The 21,695-nt window shown below is 40.4% G+C and overlaps 4 protein-coding genes across 22 annotated transcripts in view; all 4 read right to left on the reverse strand.

Annotated features, from left to right (window-relative positions):
• Positions 1-201: 201 nt before the first annotated feature.
• Positions 202-1,208, reverse strand: LOC129727686 (translocon-associated protein subunit delta). Its single transcript, XM_055685735.1, has 2 exons — positions 784-1,208; positions 202-722 (listed from the first exon to the last, which is right to left on the reverse strand). The coding sequence occupies exons 1-2, from the start codon at positions 1,036-1,038 to the stop codon at positions 462-464; spliced, it is 516 nt and encodes a 171-aa protein (XP_055541710.1). The 5' UTR covers positions 1,039-1,208; the 3' UTR covers positions 202-461.
• Positions 1,209-1,783: 575 nt separating this feature from the next.
• On the reverse strand, positions 1,784-13,851 carry LOC129732056 (uncharacterized). Its single transcript, XM_055692536.1, has 6 exons — positions 13,365-13,851; positions 3,983-4,393; positions 3,596-3,922; positions 3,011-3,538; positions 2,081-2,936; positions 1,784-2,012 (listed from the first exon to the last, which is right to left on the reverse strand). The coding sequence occupies exons 1-6, from the start codon at positions 13,503-13,505 to the stop codon at positions 1,870-1,872; spliced, it is 2,406 nt and encodes an 801-aa protein (XP_055548511.1). The 5' UTR covers positions 13,506-13,851; the 3' UTR covers positions 1,784-1,869.
• On the reverse strand, positions 4,416-13,333 carry LOC129732059 (chymotrypsin-like). The gene has a single exon (XM_055692540.1). The coding sequence runs from the start codon at positions 12,560-12,562 to the stop codon at positions 11,747-11,749; it is 816 nt and encodes a 271-aa protein (XP_055548515.1). The 5' UTR covers positions 12,563-13,333; the 3' UTR covers positions 4,416-11,746.
• Positions 13,852-13,951: 100 nt separating the features above from the next.
• LOC129732054 (uncharacterized) overlaps positions 13,952-21,695 on the reverse strand; it is a 126,733-nt gene continuing 118,989 nt past the window's right edge. For 16 of the 19 annotated variants that reach the window (XM_055692520.1, XM_055692521.1, XM_055692518.1 and 13 more), the window contains one exon: positions 13,952-18,599. In XM_055692520.1, the coding sequence (XP_055548495.1) occupies positions 18,515-18,599 (85 nt within the window). In that variant the 3' untranslated portion in view covers positions 13,952-18,514. The remainder of the gene's footprint in view (positions 18,600-21,695) is intronic. The other 3 variants (XM_055692534.1, XR_008729152.1, XR_008729153.1) reach the window with 3 other exon arrangements.

The raw sequence follows: 21,695 nt of genomic DNA on the forward strand, positions 1-21,695 counted from the left end.
CATAATTTTATATAGAAAGAACGCGAAGTTAAGAATTAGGCGCGTCAAAATCAACTTTTAAACCATAGCAAGGACTGATGTAAAAATTTTACTTATTGATTGTAAACCTTTCAAAGCTGTATACTTTGTAGTATTTGTACTGTTTTAAAAAGCTAGATGAGTGAGTGATATTCCTCGGAAACAGTAAACTTCGTATCACTCCAGTGAGGCAGGTTTATTGACGTGTCCTGCAAATCAATCTACTAGCGTTTGAGGTATGATCAACCGTTTCTGGCTAATCGTCCGATTGTAATATGTAGATAAGCTACTTTTTCGATTTATCCAATGTGAAACAAACAAAAAAATGTGTCAGCCTTACCTACTCAACTAACGACGAAAAAATGCGCTGCTGGCTAATCCAGCCGATGATAGGACGTGACGGAGTGCGGGTATGTAATCTCACTCTTATGCTTTCTCTCTCCTTAAGCTAACAACTTCGTGCGGGTAGAAAACGCAACGTAAGCCACGATTCCGACCACACCGGCTGCCAGGATTTCCGAGTTGATCCACGGACCCTTGTACGCGCCGGGGAAGTGCACCACCACGTTGGTCAGTGGTTTCACCGATCGTACATCCTCACCAGCCCGTTGAGCTTTGCGTACCGCAGCGTACGATTCCTCATCGAACAATCGGATTGTGTACTTGCCGCTGCTGGCTTTCTTAATTTCCTCGTTCCAGCTAACCTGTTATTTAAAACATTGATTAATTATGAAATCGAAGAGAAGTCTTTTAGATTCAATTTACCTGATACTTGGTGTCCCCTACCCGGACCACTGGTGCCACCTTTCCGCCCACTTCGGCAAACAGGGGCAGTTTTTCAGCACCCGCGTTGGAGCACTTCAACGTGAATTCCGCTACGAAAGCGATCTGACTTACGATGGTGGCATCCGACGTGGAGAAAAAGCTCGATTTCACCTCTGGATTGGTGCAAGAACTGGCCCAGCAAGCTGAGGCGGACAACACAACCAAGGCAGCGAAGAGCAAAGATTTCGAGCTCATGTTTAACTTTGGCAATGAAGCAGAATTGTTATTCGGAAAATAGTTCGAAACGAAAGCCGGAGCACAATTGAAATAAAAGTCGTATCGCTACTACTGCTGCTGCTGCTACTCTACCGAATTGTTCAGCGTTCAGTCAGCCACGTAGCGATGACAGACCGTCGTTCGGCAATAAAGTGAAGTTGACTGCGGTGTCAGTCGGGTTGTCAAATTGGTAGAAGCCACAGTTGATCACACTTAAGTGAGGGATCCCGATCCCGCAACCTTTATGCTTGTTGGCGGTAAAAAATTACGGACTTTTTTTGAAAGGAACTCAAATATATTCTAAAAAATATGTGTCATCTAGTAGAATGTTATTAATTTTGTCAGATTATTGAGAAAAAAGCATTTGATTTTAGTCATGATGAGTAGAAGGGGGTTTTGGCCATTCTGAGCTTAATTTGGGATCATTTCCTATTTTGACTTTTTCTGTCCTTTATAAGGGGTTTTGGCGTTTCTGAGCTTAATTTGGGATCATTTTTTATTTTGATTTTTCTGGCCTGGCTAGAAGGGATTTTCGGCCATTCTGAGCCTAATTTTGGCTTTTTTTTCTGGGTTTTAGAAGGGGTTACATCATGGACTCTAGTCATGAGTGAGTTCCAGTATTTTGAATTGAAAATACTTTTGTACCTGTGATACTTTTATATACCCGTAATTAAAAACTCCGTTTTAAGATTAAATGTTTTTTTCTTATTATCTTGCATTCTAATTCAATTTTTTTTGTAAGGGGAAAAGACTACTACTTCATGAAAAATTTATATGCTACAACAAGACTAAAATTTTATTTTTATAAACTCAATAAACATCCGTGCCAGCGCACAAACAGGCACAGTTGATGCCCATCGTTTTCCTATCCCTGGCACGTAACTCTAACCAGCGTTTCTGGTTGGGTACGAACATCTCCGGTGGCAGTGGTGCCTTTTCATCACCTCCAGCTTCTGAAATTTATGAAAATTCCACCTAAAATTTTGGCTACCAAAATAAAAAAAACAACACTTCAACTAACCTTCGGCCTTTCGAACGTCTGCTGCGCTAGGAAGAATCGATATAGTTTCGTCCGGTTTTCGTAACAACAACTTGCCGACTCCTTCGCACATTCGCAGCACTTCGTGCGTTGACAAAACTTCCTTGAGCTGTTTATCCAAGGCCTTGCATTTCATAATCCACTCCGCTACGCCATCGAAATCCTTGAGCAAGTTCAACGCCCCACTGCTACTGAAGCGCGTCTTTTTCATATAAATATGATCCAACCAAGCTTCGCAGATGATCTTGAGTGTCAACTTCAAAATCTCCAGATCACTGGTAGCCTCGATGACCGGAAAGTACACTTGATTAAAAAAGTACGCCACGTACTCGTTGGCAGTATCCTGCAGAATTTCCGTCTGCCAATGGCGGTAATGTGGGAAACACAGAGTTAGTGATGCCAAGCTGGTAGTGCGACAAACTGCCGCCAGAACGTCGATGCACTCCGCACTTGCAAGTTTGAGTTTGCGAATATTTTCCTTAATTTCCGAAACTAATTTCGCGCGCAATGCAACGCACACCTGTACCTGAACCTCTAGCGCATCGGGAGAGACCAGCTCGGGAACACGAAGATACTGTAACTGTTCCAAGCAAAGTCGGATATCGTTGTGAACTACCTTGAAGAACATCATCATATTCCAGTCGGTGCAAAGCGATCGCGCCTTATTCGCAGCCCATATACGCATCGAATGGATCGAGTGATCAAGCCGGTGAAGCACCGGTATTTGTTCTACCAACGGTAGCTCATTCGGTATGGTTCCAATATCACAGGTATTGGACAACACAACTAGTTGATACAGCAATTCACTCCACACCTTTCCACAAACCGTTCCCTCAACCTAAGATTCAATCATTTGATAATGATAAATAATGATAAATAATTACCTTGAAATATCGTAATCGATCTACCTACCGTCATACCAGCGTTGTAAAACTCTGACTCCTCGAAGGGATAATCCACAGCAAGGCTGGAGGCCACAACCGCCAGACGAAACTGCCGATCCCAGATCGTGCTGGATACATGCACGGTCAGCGTTTCCCCTAGACCCTTCAGCATGGACAATATCGGCTCGGGAGCTTCATCCGGAGTTATCAGTAGCAGCCAATCACGGAGGTACTTGGCACAAGCAGGTGGTCTACACGCGAGCGGGGAGTTGCTCCACCAGAGCACCACGTGCTCGAGCGTTCCACCGACCTGCGTCCAAAGGCCACGAGTTCCTCGATTTACCCACTTGATCAGTTCGGTTTTGTTCAGCTCCTTCTCGAACGCTGAAGGGCACAGCTTGATCACCTTCATCAGAATGTTGGCGATGAAAATCTCCTCATCGGCAATCAAATTCTCCAGCAGATCAATCCCTTCCGGTTCATTGACCAGATAGTTGATCGTATTGTACGCAACAGCTTCGGCGGCCATTTCATCGAAAAAGTTGATGGCAGGATCCTGAAAAATAAAGCTTTACTACTAGGTTGATTTACTTACCCCGCACCTCGGGCTCACGTTGTGCTCGGATTCGTCAGGTACCCTGGACTCAGGTTTTACAATCGGAGTTATCTTTGGAGGTTTGGCGGAGGCACCTTGGTGCATCTCACCACTAGCGATTAAATTCACGCTACTTTTTCGTCGGTTATTCAAGTCCTCCTGGTAAGCATCCTGCGTCTTTATTATTCCATCGTTGAAGTTCGCAGTGAGAGTACGTAGTATTTCCACACTAGAGGTTTCCGACTCATCGTCCTCGATGGCGGTCGTTGTGGCTCCCTTACAGGAAACCAACAGGCAGTTGATGAGCGTTGCGCAGCACTGCTCCGAACGTTGCTTCGTAACAATCTACAATGACCGGGAAGAAATTATTTGGCTACTCAGTACCAAAATTATCAGATCATTCACCTGCAGGACCGTAGCGATATCGATCTTCTTCGGAGCAATCATGACGGCCGGAAAGGTATTGCTGCAAATCTGCGCCCCATCTTGCGTGCGTGCTTTAGCCGTTTTTAGTGCCAACGTGACACTCTCGTTGTGCAACGTTGAAAGCAGCATGGAACCGTCGATCACCATCTCGGAGCTGTACGTCAATCCAAGCATCAGCTTGATCATCTTGTTGATGATAAACGTCAGCTGAAAGTGGCGCTTGCGAAGATTCTGCCGAATCAGGTGCGTCTTCCGATCGAGCAGAATTTTGAAGAAGCTCCGTTCGACATTCTTGTCCGCTGACGTGGCCGTCATCCGAATCAGCCGCATCTGGATGTGGGCCGACTGTTCGAAACCCAGACGACTCTGTTGTAGCAACCGTTCAAATTCCTATAGTAAAAAAGCAGTGAGGTTAGACTCTCGGGAAACAATGAATTAATGAACGTTCGATTGTGCGCAGTGGGCGTAAACAAACCACGGCGAGTCTCTATTGGCAACGAACGGTACGGAATTGGTTGCCCTCGTAAATCACGATTCTGCAGCATGATTAAGGCACTACGCGGTGGAGTACAGTTCGATACCAAGGACGGCGGAGCAAATTTGCCTTTTGTCGTAATTGATGTGGAAGCTAGGGGGCAGGGTCAACGTCGAAGGCGTTCGACTCCTGGGCACGGTGTAAGGATGTTTAGTTTTCATGGTTTACTTATTGAACTTCGATGCTGGCGAAGGATAAAGGACGCGATTGGATTTCCTGCTATTGTACGTTACACAGGGTTTAGAATATCATGCTAATCGATTTTTTCTGTTTTCATGAGAAAAATCTGAGAGCTAGGAGCATTGTTTTCCTATCTTATTTTTCATTCTCGTGTATGCAAAACGGTTTTACCAATAATTAACGAACCTGTGGTCAATTTGGTGGAAAGGTTGCTGTTGTTGTTGAAGAATATTGTTCTTGGGTACGTATCACTCCAGGTCACAATTTGAACGACCAGAAGATCGCAAGGCCCTCGTGTTGCTTCAACAGAGGAAGCAAATGCTTCTGTAGACACTCCTTGAATTAATTCTCCCCATTTACAGTCCTGGTAGTCACAGGCGGTGCACTCCGTTTGCAAAATTAACATATCGCTTGCAAAATCATGTATTTCTTCTCAAATTTTGAAAGTTTCTGCTTCTATACTTCCTCCAAAATATTGACCTTGTGCTGGGCGGCAAAGAACAGTGGTTTTCGAAGCAGCCGGAAGTCCGTCTTGACGTAAGTTTCATCATTCATGATGCAAAAGTTAGGCTCTGGGTGAACAGTTTCCGAGTCCGTGACTTCCGTACCGTACTTTGCCGTTCGTCAGGATTTGGAGCCTTCTTCATTATGTACGTACGCAGCTCCTCCTGGTCCTTCGCTCTCTGAACGAAAGACTTGGGCAGTCAACTTTTTGACCACATCCTTGAAAGAATCATTAGGATTTCGCGTAAACGCTTTCACGACATTAATAAAACATCCATTCTGACCGCATTTTTCCTTCCGTTCGATGTTCAGAGTTTCCTGGTAACGTTTAATCAATCGATCCGATGTCCCGAGGAGAGAGTTGAGGATTTACCAGGTGATTGCGCAAGATCACGGTGCTTTTCTAGTGACGCCATTTCTTCCAATTTTCGAAAAATGGCAGCGATGAAAATACAGCGTACACTCTAAACTACTCCTATCCAAAATTTCATGAGAAAATACCCAATGGGTAATTTTCTACAGCGTTTTTGTCTGTGATGCTAGTTGATCTAGGACACCGTTTAGTTTTGTACGTAAAAGCAATAGCTATCCAAAGATAAAAAAGAAACATTCATGGGGAATTCTGGGTCGATTCTAATAAAAGGTGGAGGCTCAGCATTGGTTCTCCTTATTCAATGGTTCTGGATAGTCCATCTGTACTCCAAGCTCTTCCAAAAACTTAGTCAACCAAATTGCTTCGCAGGAAGATTGGCTCAGCGAAACGTTTTGGCCTCTACTGAAGACAACACAACAGTGTTCTGCTTCTTGGTCATCCACGGAATGGCTTCACCATAAACTTGGATTACTTGCCAGGTGCGGATCGGCGGTCTTCCAAGCGTAACCAAGCAAACGTGTAGCTTCATCACATCGTCGGAATCCCAAACTGCAGTTGATGGGACCCTTCAAATACCGGAGGACTCTTTTTAGAAGGCTGCAATGAATATTGGTTGGTGCAGATTGAAATCTGCTGAAGAATTTTACACATGGAGCAGCAGATAAACGACAACGGACCAGATTTGTTTCCGGTAAAGGCAGCTGTCCAGATTGGATAGTTTGAAGCAAAGCAAAAGCTTCTTGGGGCTTGCTCCAACCCATACAGTGACTTCTTGAGGTGGCAGACGAAATTCAGACCATTTCGCTCGAATCCCTCAGATTATCGCACGTAGATTTCTTTCTTCAACATTTCTAATACAGGAAAGTCGTCTCCACATCCATCTGATGAACATGAATCTTCTCTTGACTTGCGACAACTAACAGCACTCGTACCCTGGTTATCTTTGCCACCAGCGGCGCAGTCAAAACCATAGCGTTGCTAATAACCGAGTCTTGTACCGCTCGATGCTACTAACTTCATCGTGAAGGACCCACTTGCTGTCCATAAGGTCTCTCCTGGTTTCGGATTAAGTACCCAAGTTTTATTTTTGTGCAGCCCCAAGCAACCAGAAGTTCGAATTTCACTTAACAAACGAACTTAGAAGTTCACATAAGGTTCGGATTTGGTTCCGCGGAACTTTCTTGCTGAACAACAAGACACATTACTTACAAACCGAACTTCATTCTAAATAAAGTACCGTCTACACCTGAAAGCAACTTTAAAGTTCATGAGAAGCTGCTTGTACCCCTTTATTGGAACCTCAAAGTTCACATAATGTTCACACGTGAACTTCAAAACCCCCGGAAATTAAAGTTCGGTTAACATTTTATCCGTACTTCTAATCAGCACGAAAGTTCAGTAGAAGCTGCTTACTACTCTTCATTGGAACCTTAAAGTTCACATAAAGTTCACACGTGAACTTCAAAACCCTTAGAATTAAAGTTTGGTTAGCATTTTATCCGTACTTCTAATCAGCACGAAGGTTCAGGAGAAGCTGCTTGCTCCTCTTCATTAGAACGTTGAAGTTCACACAAAGTTCACACGTGAACCTTAAAGCAGCCGGAAATTAAAGTTCGGTTAGCATTTTATCCATACCTTTAATCAGCACGAAAGTTCAGGAGAAGTCTATGTCGTACTTCATTTCCACTTCAAAGTTCATGTTAAGTTCTGACTCGTGCTTTACTCTACTTTGGCGAAAGTGCAGTTTGCTTCAGGATTAGTGATAAAACATGAGTTTTTCAAAAACAATAAAACATGTGGTCTATTTTATTATCATCGGAATTTTATAATCTAAATTAATCGCAAAAAAAACAAAGCTATGATTTCAATAGGTAATATTAGGGTGCTTGAAGGTTTCTCTATCTAAACACTTTCTTCTGTTACCTCACAGGAAATCAATTATGATGTGTGCGATACATTAGATACACATGAATGTGCTGTGAATTCCCGTTAGACATTTGCTGTGCGTTATGCTTTCATCCCTGAGCAATTTGCCCAAATCTTGGGTGTATTTTATGTAGGCCACAGCATGATGTTGCCGGTTTTGGAGGCCTGAATCCATTTCTCGGACACCACCGAGAGTTCCCTGTGTTCCAAGGCGTTGGTCGTTTCGACTGCAGCACACAGCATATCTATTCACCGAAAAAGTTTTTATTGATTTTGAACATTTATCATATTTTGTATATACTGCTTACCAGAATAAAATTTCAGTAAACGTTTGGAAGGAAAATATTGCGTACACAACCTTTTTCAATTACATTACCAACGAACTGCAGCAAAATCAAAACAAACTAGAGAACTGTCAGACTTAAGTTCACATTGCGTTCCGCGCGTACTTCTTCTGAACTTGAAAGTTCAGAAAAAGTTCCGCGTCAGCCTTTTCTGAACTTCCTAGTTCGCATGAGGTTCCGCCTGTACTTTATCTGAACTCTCAAGCTGAAAGAGAGACCCGGTATGCTTTATCACTATGAACGTGTAGGTAATGAAGAGAAATCAGCACATCGAGTAAAATCGATGCTGATCTCATATAGCGGGAACGGAGCAGTGGTATGAATATAGGCTTCAAAGAGGGAGGACTCGAGTTCGAAGTTTGTGTAGTAAGTTGCAAAAAAAAAATTATGAAATTTAATAATAAATGAAGCCAGACATTATCCTTTCGATCTAAATTTCTTCAGTAAATGATTATCATGGGATTGATGAAGCAACACGAATCATGAGTAAGCGAATTGAATAATTGCAAATTGATTTTTATTTTAAGTATTTTAAAGTTTTCTTTTCAAGCTGAATAGCGCTCTGTTCAGTGACCTAACCGAACTTAATGTGAACTTTCTAGTTCGGAAGCTGCTTTGGATGCTACTCGAAGTTTATTCAACAAATGCGAACTTGAAAGTACGGTTAGTTACTTAAAAATTGAGCTGAATAGAATTCTATTCATGATTGTTAGATTGGCTGATTAGTCTATGAATTCTACTTTTATTCGAACTTTTGGTTACTTGGGGCGACTCCAGCTCATTGTCAATCCATCCTTCCAGTGAGGCTAGTCACTCCTCTTCATCAGTCCATCAATTGTGGATGGAAGATTTTCCACAAATGCCTCCGCGTTCAATGCAGAAGTGGCTCTAAATCTAGTAATAAAATCAAAGAACTTACAGGGGACTCTGCCTTCCTGTTCGCTTCTAGTGGTTCTGCTGCCGGTTCCAGGCAAGGTTCTGATGGACATTCAGCCACCAAACGGACTTCATATTCCCCATCTTCCGGTTCCAGCACTACCAGTTCGACAGGCTTCACGATCAGCTGCACCTTCCATCCTCCTCTTAGTATTTCAAACCCGTTCGTTGTGTACCCGATCATCACGTTCTTCTCGGAGATCGGATCTATTTTGCTTGTTTTACGTTCGGAATCCACGTACAGGCGATTGATCAAAAAATTCATAGCTCGTCGATGTTTGGCTTCGTACCGTATCATATGTCGAACGGAATTTTCTTTTTTTTAAGGACAGATGTCGTACTACGATTTAGCAAATCTGCCGCTGTAACCACCACCTCGCCTCACAAAATCTTGCGGAGACTAACATCCTCCAACATTGACCGGGCCTTGTCCAGAAGAGTCCGGTTCATTATCTCTGTGACTCTGTCCTGCTGCAGACTGTATGGTACAGTTACTTCCATTCGTATTTCTTCAGTGCGGCAATATTTCCGGAATGATTTGCACGTGTACTCCCCACCATTGTCGCACCTAAGCCTGGAGATTCTCGTTCCGAAGATTGCGCACGATACTGGTTCAACTGTTCCTCAAATTCATTTTTTGTTTCCGAAGGATATACTACTGTGAAGTGGTAAATGGCCCGTACCCATCGGAATAGACCAATTCCAATGGCCGGGATAAACGTCTCTCTGTCATCTCGTCGAACGATTGCCTTGTTTGCACACCGGCCAGGCACGCAGATGATCCTATCAGGCCAATCATGGTCTTTCGCTGTTGTGTCGTCTCTCTCAGATGACCGAATCGTCGATGCCGCAATTCGAAACTGTCCTGCCTTGACATCAGAGCGCTCGCTTCTACTGACCTCGTCGAATTTCAGAGACTGATGTCCAGCGAATAGAATTGACTCTTCTTTTGTCCAACGTTTATCACTCGATTGTCATTTTCGATGGGTACCATCCTTCCGGTAAATTTTAGCGTCATTTCATCGTCGTCTACCCGACGAGACAAAAATGAATTACACTGCAAATTAGGTACCTACAGCACCTCCTTGATGACGAACGGATGCTTCTTCTCCTTGATGAGCATGTTCACTCGGACCGTTCCGGCCAACTTGTTTACGAGCACCTGACCCGATTTTGCTAGCGCAATGTGACCCATCCTTGTCAGAGGATGCGAAAAAAGAAATTGCCTCTGTGGCGTCCGAATCCAAAAACCACTCAATTCATTATCCTGTCAGTGCAGCAGGTGCAGAAAAAGCGCTGTCACCGTCACCCGTGGCTGCAACGAAAGCCATTTCATTTTCGGTTGTCAAAATTGCATTGGTTTTTTAGTTTCGGTTGAACTTCTCAGCTTCTGGGTTCTTTTCCGGTTGTTACCAACATTTTACGGGCAATCCACATGCTTGTGGCCGTAGCATTTCATCAGCATCTTTCAACTTCAGTTCTTGGAACCGCTTTTGCATAAACAGCTTGCCGGCGATTCCAACACGTTCGAGCGTGTTCTTCAGACCTTCCCAAACGTCTTTTGACGTGCGCTTGTCCTTGACGTACTCCAACTGGACTTCCGCGATTCGGTGGATGAGCAAGTTTTTGCACTTCCGGGCTTTCTGCTTTTTCTCCGTTTTAACGTCCGCAGAGTCATTTGGCAGTTCCCTCGCAAGATCCTTCTCCTCGATTACTTTCTTCAGACAGTCCAGCAATCTCTTGTCCTGTCCTCCATCAACACCTCGATCCGGAACTTACAATTTATGAAGTTGTTGCCGTTGAACAGCCAAAGTTCTTCTTCGCTCATTTCAAGAGCACTTTTTCGTTTGCTTCAGGTGAAAATAATTTTCTAGAAATTTCTTTTGATCTGGGCCTCTAACCAAATACAAATAGGTCTTTATTGATAAAAGACTAGAGTGGAAATGATGAAAATATCCAAGACAGTCCGCGAAAAAAACAGAGTGCAGTTTTAAAGACACCAACACATTCACACATGTGTCAAAATAAAAAAAAAATGTCAAAATCGGTTTGCTTTGATTATCGTTCTTCGCGTGTCAAACATCAGGTTGGATTTTTATTTTATTTTATTTTATTTATTTCATTTTGTTATTTTGTCATTTTTCGGTAAATTGGCAAATTTTTCGTACAGTAACACAAACGCGATAAAAAGACAATGGCGATAATGACCAAAACAAAAGTGATAGCTACCTCTGGTATTACGCACACCATTGCAATTGCTCGGAAAGTTTTTTTTTTCAGCTGCAAAGTGTAGTCCGGGGCGGTATAGTCTTTCCGTAAAAACGAATTTGACAATAGAAAATAATTCACGGTTGAATGTTCCCATACTTTCTGGTGTGGTCTATATAGTTGTTTTTGGGAATTTGTGAATCTTCACGATTATTCTTCGAAGCCACGCTGGGAGTGCAAAACTCATAACTTCTTAACGTGTAATTCAATTTAATCCTGGGAATAATTTTATTGACTTTTCTTTTCAATTGTTGTTATTGTATTCTGTGATAATAAATGCACCCAGCTGGCCTCGAGGTACGATGCTGGCCTAACAAGCCAGTCGTCGTAGGTTCAAGTCTCGGCTCGGGAGAAACTGTTAGTATCAGTAGGATCGTAGCGCTAGCCCCGCAATTGTCCTGTACACTTAACAGTTGGTTGCGAAGTCTGTGTATAATAAACAGAAGGTCGAGTTCCGATACTGAATGTAGCACCCAAGGCTTTGATAATAAATGCCAAAATATAAAATTCAATAAAAGCAGGGTAACTCGCCAATAGTTGAACCTTTTCTTGAACATACTGAATTAGATTCGTCAGAGCGTTTAACATTTATCAAATTTTATTACTAAATGTTCACACTTACACCTAAAATAGTGACAACCTTACAAATTTTAAAACAAAATATAAAATAAAAGTCATCATTTTCCCTCCACTGGCACATCAGAATTCTCCACGATCCAAGCCAAATAGTGGGAAACTCGAATAAACCGAGTCGGATGAATCGTTCCACAGCCCTCGTTCGTAACGGTTAACGAAATTCCCGCCTGCAGATTGCGATCACCATCTTTCACGACCAGAGGACTTCCGGAATCTCCGTGACACACCGCGACGTCACCGGCTATGCAAAACCACAAGTACTGAGCCTTCAGATCGTTATTGGACAATTCCGACGAACCATCGGCGTTGGTCATAATAACATTGCTGGTATATCGCACTATCTCGGACAGCCGTCCAAAGCTGGAAGCGATACCAGTCATTCCGGCGAACGTTCGATCGTCGGACGCTTCCGGCAAAATAACTGGTTGGACGTAATCGTCGAATACAGCTGGTTTCTCCAGACGAATGGTGGCAATGTCATTGCGGAGACCACTCGCATGAGGATGAATATTAATCGAACCAAACTTAATTCTCTGCTGTGTTTCCTCTTCTTGATCGTCCTTGTTGTAAGCGCCGAGAATTACCTTTCCCGAGGTAACTACCGAACCAGAATTTTGGAGACAATGAGCCGCGGTAAGAATATAATTTTCCGTCAGCACAGATCCGCCACAAGTTTTGTCATATCCGTTTCCTAAGTAGGACACCACTAGCGCTTGATAGGGAAACTGGTGCGGTTTGGCTTTTTTGCCGTAGATGATTCCATTCGCTGGATCTTCAGTCGTGGGACATTGCAGCTTTGCTGCTTCCACTGCTGCGACTACTGCCAGTAGTCCAATTAGTACCATTTGTGTTTTCATTGTGGCACGCCACCACCGTTGCACTACCTAATCGATTATTACTTGCGAGAGAGACCACAACCAAGCCTTTATAGTAGTATAAATGAGAACGAACAAAATCAAGTGTAACCATTCGCAACGGTAGGTTTCACGGCGGAATGGATTCGTCATAGGTGCGGGGATGACAATGTTTTCTTGGAAAGATTACACTGGTCAGCACAGAACAGTAATTATGAAAGATTAAAGCTTTTTCATCATTCCAGTAAATTTTGGTGCCTCTAGCCAGCTCGAGTATGCGTCAAAAGGCCGCAGAGTGTTTGCTCGCACGGTTCGTCACTTCTACGTCCGCGCACGGGACTTTTTGCCAATCTAATTTAAATGCTCAATTTTTTTTGCAATTAAATAAATGAGATTAACTAGCGGAAAGTATTCATCACTAAAATAACTTTTCGAAAAGGCTCATTCAAAAACTGACCAGTTTTTCGATGAAAAATTATAACGTATAACCGACAAATCGAATAAAAATAGTATTATTTTGCAAATGTTTAAATTCAGATTTTCTTCTAGAAGAACATTCAATTTTAACGAGTTGTGGGTAGTGCAATAAAAATAATAACATTTTCAATTCTCTAGTAGCTATATAGTGTTCTTGTTCTTCGGAACGAAAATTTCATTTATTGTCATATTTTCGTGGTTCCCCTATTAGTTGAAACAAAGTTGCACTTTTTCGAACCATACAAAGAACAAACTCGGATCGATTTCCTGTCCAAAACGAAATACCTGAGCTAATAAATAACTCATAGCTAACAACTGACATACTTACATAGTAATCCGGCAGATCCAGGTTAATATCGGTCGCAAATTTCTTCCCAAGAATGCGAAACTCCCGCTCGACGGTTCGCGTTTGGTCGAACAGTTTAACCACCTCGTGATGCTGCTTCGGAAGCCATTTTGACGTGTTCATTTTGGTCGATTTTATTTTTCTCCTATAAACTCAACAACAAATCACAACCACTATTTACTACACAGGAACACCCCGTCGCGGAATCGATTTACGGGTAGAAAGTTCAGTTACGCCAGAAAGCAGGTCGCTTTCACTTTTGCGCACCACCTAGACCTAGCACCAGGCAGGGAAGAAGAAGGTCCACTCCGAGGCATCCTTTCCACCCGAAGCCCAACACGGAACTGCGAAATCGCGAAACTTCTCGGCAGTGTCGCGGGAGAAACACGCAAGTAACCTTGATTTATCGATTTACGCTTCCAACAATCGGTTTCCATGGGGATGTCCGTTTTTCGGCATTGTCCCTCAACGCGGGGCAGGCCACTTTGACAGCTGGTGGCGCTGGCGGCGCTAAGACGAAACACGGTCATGCTCAGGGTAATTTCTTTCCGACACAGCAGGCGGTTCCATAGATCAATTATTGGTTTGTATTTCAGAGTTGGTTTCCTTGTTCTCTTCTTTTTTGTCGATATAACTAGTTATTGTTAAGTAGTTTATCTCAAATTATTCTTGCACTAGCGCTTCTGCATGAATCTCGCCTTTGTTGGTTACTTGAAGAATAAATAATAAAAAAAATCCTAGCACTAAATTGGCCGTACATATGTTAACTAAATTATCTCATAATGAATGACGGTACTAAAACACTAGCAGTTTGATTCGAGAGATAAACCATTCTTCATTCATTCAATTTCGGTGTTAAATAGTTTTGTTTTAATATTCTACGGTATAATCATGTGAGAGCGCTGTGAGGCTGGTTTCTTCCATTTCTAGAGAGAGAGGTTATAGTTAGAGAAGATAGCAATTTCGCGAACTTTCAACAAAAAGGGCGCTCTTAGTTGCGAGCTTGAATTGAACTACCGATTAGGTTGTTTAAATAGGATTTATAGCACAAGGTTAAAAAGGAAAAGGATGAATATGTTCAACAATGAAAAGCTCGACGGTTTCCTACTAGCGCCAGATTGCGCCTTCTTTTACTTAACTAGGGAAGGGGGCGCATGTTTTCTTTAAATAGGGCGGTAATAAATAATTTGAATGTACTTAGTTGAACAGTTTTTTGCTTAAAGAAAAAACTTAGCATAAACTAGTGTAAAACTTAACAAGCTTTGATCCGCCGCATTCATACAATTTATTGTTTTTTTTTTTTTTTCAGTAGTAGGTTGTAAGAAAAGTTTAGCAAGTATTTTTTATGCTCAAAAACTATAGGATCTACAACAGCAGTAGCATTTGGTAGATCCTATCATTTTTGATTTAAAAAAGTTGGAAAATATTTTGGCTCACAAAACGTCTAGATTTTTTCGAACATTTTAGTTTCACTAAAACCAAGTTGAAGTTTAGGAAATCAGATCAGTTTAAAACAAAACAAAAAACCGCATTAATTGATTGATTCATAGTTCGAAAATAGGGGAAAGGAGAGAAGAGTTTCGAACTTGGCTCTCCCGCTGCACTCGCGTAGATTGACATTATCATCTTGGTTGGTAGTTAGCACAAATTGGACTAGATTAGGGTTACGAATTAAATAACTAGATATGCGCTTGTTTTGTGTTCAATAATATAAATGGGTTTCTGTAAATAACGTTCAAGGTTACACAGGTGATAAAATGGTGTATTATTTTTTTTTTGTTTTCTTTTGAAAGTATTGTTATCTATCGAGTGTTGAAGCCTTTTTTATATGGTTTCACACTGTAGTTGTCTCTTAAATATTGACATTAATGTGCTTTTACTGCAGTTCGTATTATGCTTTCCAAGTAGACACATTTGCTTCTATTTCCACTAAAGGTATTTTTGTATAGGTTGGTGTGAGTTATGCTTCCAGAGAAATACTAGTCTGTGCTTCGCTTTTGTAGAAAAAAATGGTTGCTTTTTTAGAAAAATTGTTCTTACGTCCTAGTTGATTACGCTTCACGCTGTTCCAATCGAACAGAAGTGTATGTTTTTTTTCTGATGGTTGGTTTGTGTTCTGCATAAAATACACTTAATATCGATTTGATTTGGTTTACACTGAATACCGTTCTTCCTTCGCGATCAATTCGACCTATTCTTCTATTGCCACAATCGGAAAATGTTTGATTATAAAACTAATCTTTTCTCCTCTCTATATACTTAGTCATATTCTAGGGTAAATTCCATTGATATTAGGATTATTACTACGATAGAATTCTCACAGTTTGATAATGGTTTGCGTCAAGTCATGGCTTACTGCTCTTGTTTACATCATTGAACAACGAAAACATAACTGTCGTTACCATAGAAAACTTAAAACTAAACACCATTTGAAATCTTCGGTCAATCGGCAGCAATCCAGGAAAAAACCGATGCACCCCTTTTTCCTGTGGAAATTCGGCTAAAAATCTTTGCTTAACATGTACCAAAAAAAAAAAAAGAAATCATCGCAACTGCTGGCAGATCATCGTACTAGGTCAGTTTACTTCCGCTTCTTCTTGTTGCGCCGTTTGCGCAGATACCGCTCCCGCCAGCTTATCCGCAGGGCTCGGACCTCTCCATCGCTATCGCTGTCGCTGCCCTCGCTGCCATTATAGTGTATCGGAAATTGTTGAAACCATGGCCAGGATAGGAAAAATACAACAACAAACAACAACGGTAACGTTTGGTTTAATAATGCAGAATCATAATCATCATCATCATGGCCGGTCAGTTGACAGATTAATTGATTGATGATGGCAGGTTTGTGTTTACGTGTGTGTGTTTGATGCGAGCTCGTGGTTGTCAACACTTTAACTCGGTTAGATAATGAGGGTTTGTGTTATTGGCTGATACGTTTCCGCTGAGCGATTGATTTGAGTGATGGCGGCAGATGGCGACGCAACAATGGCGGCAGTTTTTGTTAGTGCTTTTTTACTAGGTTATGTGTTCGTAGCAATTATGGTATGATCAAAGCACCGAACACGATTCCTACGCAATTCCTTTGGTATACTCGAAATGGTAACAGGGATGGAGAACTCATTTCTCCTGAGAAAGTCAATCTGAAATATCACTTCCCTGCGAAATAACCATCATTTATGGGTCGAAAGTGAAGAAGGGTTTCACTGACGACGATCTTTCGATCTTCAGTTCAGGTGTTTTTCAAAAACCATGTTCAACACACCTTTTTGCTTTATATTTACTTTTCTTGAACGAAGTGAAGTTTTAGAGAATCTTCGAAAAACTGATGTTTTTCTACTAACAAGGCAAGTATAGATGGAAAGTAAATGTATGACATTCAAAAAAAAAAAATGGTGACACTAAGATGAGATTCAATCAGTTGTCTGTGAGATTCGATGCGAGTTGGAATCCTGAGTGTTCATTCTTGTTTGGATCAATAGGGATTTCTAGAGATCTTTCAACTCGCTTACAGTAACATCACTAGCAGGAAATCTACACATTATTTCTCATAGATTTCACCCAAATATCATACAATTCGACTCCATTTTTATAAAAACATCAAACTAGTTGAATTGATTAAGGGATAGACAGTATTAAAGGTTGAGATTTGTTGCATTACTCGTAACATGTTCAACTTCTAGTTGACATGTTAACATTCAATAAAAAAAATAAGGTTCTCGTGGGACAACTTGCTTGAAGCTATCCATTTAGACATACAGAATTTTTCAAAAATTCACAAAAATGGTTATTCAACTCTAGAAACTTTGTTCTAACAAAAAGTTACAGTCGCTTGGAAGAAAATGGATTCCAACCTTACAAAAGTCTTCTTGTTCACTTATTGTTTGATCAAACATATGTTCATCAATACTCTAGGATTACTTGTTAATATAATTGTTTTGATATTTTACTTTAAATAGAAAAATAATCTAATTTTCAAATTGAAACTGACATCATAAAGGAAATCCAATGGAGAATCCGGCAATTTACCTGTCGTAAATCATCGTGCGCCTCCATCACTTCAATCGCTCACTCGATTCTATGTCCTCAACCAAGCAAAACTCGCTTGCTATGGTTTTGAAGATAACTTTTGTTTACTATTGGTTGTTGTTGATTTTAATTATAAGTATACATGTGAATGCGTGTGTATATGACGGTGTGCTTTGCAAATTGTACTTCCGCACTTGAACCCTAGTCTGCACAAATGATTGCGATTTATGTTAAGCAATTACTATTATTATTATTACTGTTTTCTCTCGATTAGTGATGAATCGGTTTGAGTAGGTGGCTTGACGCAATGACACAGATGATGTTAGCAAAGAAACTGTGTATATATTTTGATTTTCTACACTTCTGATATTTTTCATTGATTAAACATGTGTTTTTGTTTTTCTGTTTTGTTTTGTTTTTTTTTTTTGCATCATAATTGACGGTAACTCTAACCAAAAATCTAAATCTGTGTGTCCAATAATGGTAATAATAAAGCAGTAAAATATGTTATCCTAAACCATGAAAACATGCACAGTTTTCCGTCAATGGTTTGCCATGTTTCGCTCAATTCTTATCCACCTAATACGATTAAATATTCGCTCAATTCCATGTATGACACCGTGAATTCTATCTTGTTGTTTTTTTTCTTCTTCTTTTGCTTGCTTCATGCTTCCAATAGACAGGTAAAAAATACTTCGAGATTCTGGTTAAAACTGCTGCATGCATATACTAACGCTGTGGCTGTGTGTAAACTTCTACCACGTATGAAATATTCTTTGTTGCATTGCGAAATTTACTGCTAGCGTTTTTTTTTTGTTTTTGGTTTTTGCAGCACTGCTAATGAGAACATGATGCTATATGATATATGAACATGAAGACGACGATGATTACTTATATATGACTGCATGACGACATGCCGATCCGATTCAATATCGCGCTAACGCCCAAATTCTTGTTGGCCACTCTTCGTCTGATCAGGAATCCCTCTAGAACTGATTCAACTCGTCCAGAATCTCCTGCTCGATGCGTTCCAGCTCCTCGTCCGGGAGAGCGACGTGCGCTTTTTTCTTGCGTTGGCGGCCCCGAGGTCCGCCGGGCCCCGTATCTCACCATTCGTTCAGCAAACAATCATCTAACTGCGTTTCTAAAATGTCAATGTTCGACTCGTAATCATCATCCTCATCATATGATCTGCGGAAGAGAAGAAATGGACAGGCAGGCAGGCAGGCAGGCAGGCACGTGGAGAGGCGCGACGATCGGTCGAACGGAATTTGGAGCGGAGCGGAACGTAGGCGTTGGGTGTTTTGGGGATGTTTGAGTTTTGTCAGAGCATGATAGAGAGCGGAGGGGAACCGGTGAAGAAAAGAAAAATATACGTGGGTTAGTAAGTTTTTGTTTCTTCTGCTAGCCAGTTGCAAATGCATATGAATTGCTTAATTACACTTGTAGTGATTATTATCAGTACGTGGGCAAATGATCAATATGAGAAGCGAATGGTAGCAAGATTAGACGCGAGAAACGAGCATTTTATTACGTGCAGAACAGGGCAGCCTTTAACTTTTAATGAGGTTTGTTTATGCTTTCGATACAAATTAGAACAATTAACGAACGCAGTAGCATTTACATAGACATGGCATCGGGGTTCGCTTTGCGGTTCTCAAACTTTTAGTAAGTATCTACAAGAGGTAATGAAAACTATATACAAAATAAAGCTATTTCCTTAATTCCCAGACTTGTGATTCAAGATTTTGTAGGTGTGTGTGGTATTAGTTTTCTTTAGTTATAGTTATATAGGAATAACAGTCTCATCACTTGCTTTTACAGGCTTTCGAGAGAGGAGAAGTATTTAACATTCCGTCCAACCAGGATTATTTTTCAACAATGTCAATTTTGTTTCATTAAAATCCACTTTTGATCCGACCCATGTTGATACGATTTTAAAACCTATCCCTATCGAAAGCCATTCGAATGATTTATTGTCAACGTCTGACTACGAGCGAAAACCAGCACAGGTATTAAAAACGCTTAATAACACAAATCGATTTGCACGTTTTTGGTCTTCTTAGAGAAATCTAGTAATTGCAAATTATTTCGGTCAATTGTTTTCTGTAAAAGTAATTAATGAAGCTGTAGAAATATTGTATCTCATTTTGACATATAAATTAAAAAAATAGTTCTAGAAACGTGTTTGGTAATATATACAGCTTTAAACAGTTAAAAAGGGTCAAAATTTACATATTTTATGGTTACAGAAGTGAGTTAAAATTGAAGATAATTGTGATGAATGCAACTGTATTTTTGTCAACTACGGCTTGATGAATAAACGCAGCTTTATTCCGAAAGAGATGAAATTTTTGTTAAACATCAGCAGAATAAAAAAATGTTCTCTATGAAGAATGAAGACATACACCCTGTACTGCCGCTTTTAGCATAACTGTCCTATGTCGAGAACTGGGCAGTCGAGAAAAATGTTAGCTTCTGAGTTACTAAAGATTTAAAGAAGTGAAGACGATAACTCCGACGAGAATTTCATCGCCTTCGGTGAATTTGCTCCAAAACTGTTTCCGTAACACATTGCCACTTTAAGGATACTACACTGAAGCAGCGGCAACAAACTAATTCTCAATTTCGACTCGACGGGAGTGTTTCGAATGTAATGTAATCTGAGACTACGGATGTTTTTGATTGAACCGGAAAAGTGCGCTGTTGACTGTAATTATTCTCGGAGTTCTTGATCACAGAAAGATTTTCGGGCAAACTTTCCAGAATGCTATTAATCGCCGAAAGATTTTCTATAAAGCTATAAAATCAAATATAAACTTCTTCGAGTAACTTTCATCATTATTCCGTATTTTATGGTTCACGGTTTGACACAATCATACGGAATAGCGTTGAACCGATTAAACGGATTATTTATACTAAGAGCAATTATACATTCAACTTCGTTGAAAATGATTCGAAGAAAAGTTATACGGGAATGAAAATCTTCGACTATTATGCTAATAATTGAAACGAACAAAAAAACGAGGTTGTGTGAAACAAACCTTACTTTTTATCCGCCATTCTTAATGAGCATGCTGAATAGACTCATTCCCGCAAAAAAAAGAAGAAAAACACCCAAATTTTACATAGGATTGCTAGGCAAATAGAGACAGTGTAGAATTATAAACCTTTTTTGAACTTCAAGTTTTTTTTAAGTTTTTGGAAGCTCCTTGAAGGTTATTAAAGCTTGAGAGTTTTTTTTGACATTCGAGCATTTTTGCGCTTTGAAGCATTTTGAGCTCTTTAGAACTTGAATGTGATTTTTTGTTTTAACTATGAGGTTTTTCGAACATTGAGCAGTAATATGTTCTCCATTTAGGTGCCGTCAACATTTCACGTGGACAGAAAAATCCTCATTTTGAACATCTCACTCCCCTCGCCTTCCGACCCTCTCGCGGGCAGCCCCCCTCCCTCCTTCTTTTTGTCCACGTGAACATCTTTTTACAAAGAAAAATTGAAAACGGTTGTTTCTGTGGTTTATTTAGTGATCAAATATAAAAAATATCAGCAAATTAAATACAACAATAAGTTCAGTTTGTTAGAAATTTTTTCAAGGGAAAAAGGTGAAATTTTGAGAAACAAAAAAAAAATTGGACATTAATTGGATATGTCTATGTATATGAATTGGATAGAAGAGACAGAAATAGTAACAAATATCCCGAAAGGGACAGAGATAATCGAATCCCGGATAATCGAGTCCGACCTGTACTTGCAAATTTCTTTATAGTTCAGAAAAACACGAAAAACTATAATCACGAATTATGCTTTGAATAATTGACAACACTTTTAACCGCTAAATAAACAAGACAATAGTCTTCAAAATCTACTCGAAAATGACTTTAGAAAAAAAAACTTAAAGCCAATCAGAAAATAGCCAAAACTTACTTCGGAATTCCTGAAACCAAAAATCAATTTCAAATAAAGTTCTAAATCGCTCGAAAAAATCAAATAAGAGACCAACAGTTATAGTAAGAATCAACAGTTACTTGAATCTAAATTTAGTCCAGAGAATGAAAATTACTTTTCAAAAGCCAGTTGAGATCGGAAACGAAAATGATCTTAAATTTGGTACGTAATGATAGCGAGAAAAAAAAAATGATTCGAATCCAGTCTAATCGTTGTACCTTTGAATGACAGAAAAGGCCAAAGCAGAAATTGGTTCCCAATTTCGCTAAGAGTATAGATGTATGAAGGGCCGATGGAAAATACCTCAAAGAGTAAAAACAAAGTTTATGAATTAACTTG

Source organism: Wyeomyia smithii, chromosome 3 (genome assembly GCF_029784165.1).
Source record: "Wyeomyia smithii strain HCP4-BCI-WySm-NY-G18 chromosome 3, ASM2978416v1, whole genome shotgun sequence".
Classification (NCBI taxonomy): domain Eukaryota; kingdom Metazoa; phylum Arthropoda; class Insecta; order Diptera; family Culicidae; genus Wyeomyia; species Wyeomyia smithii.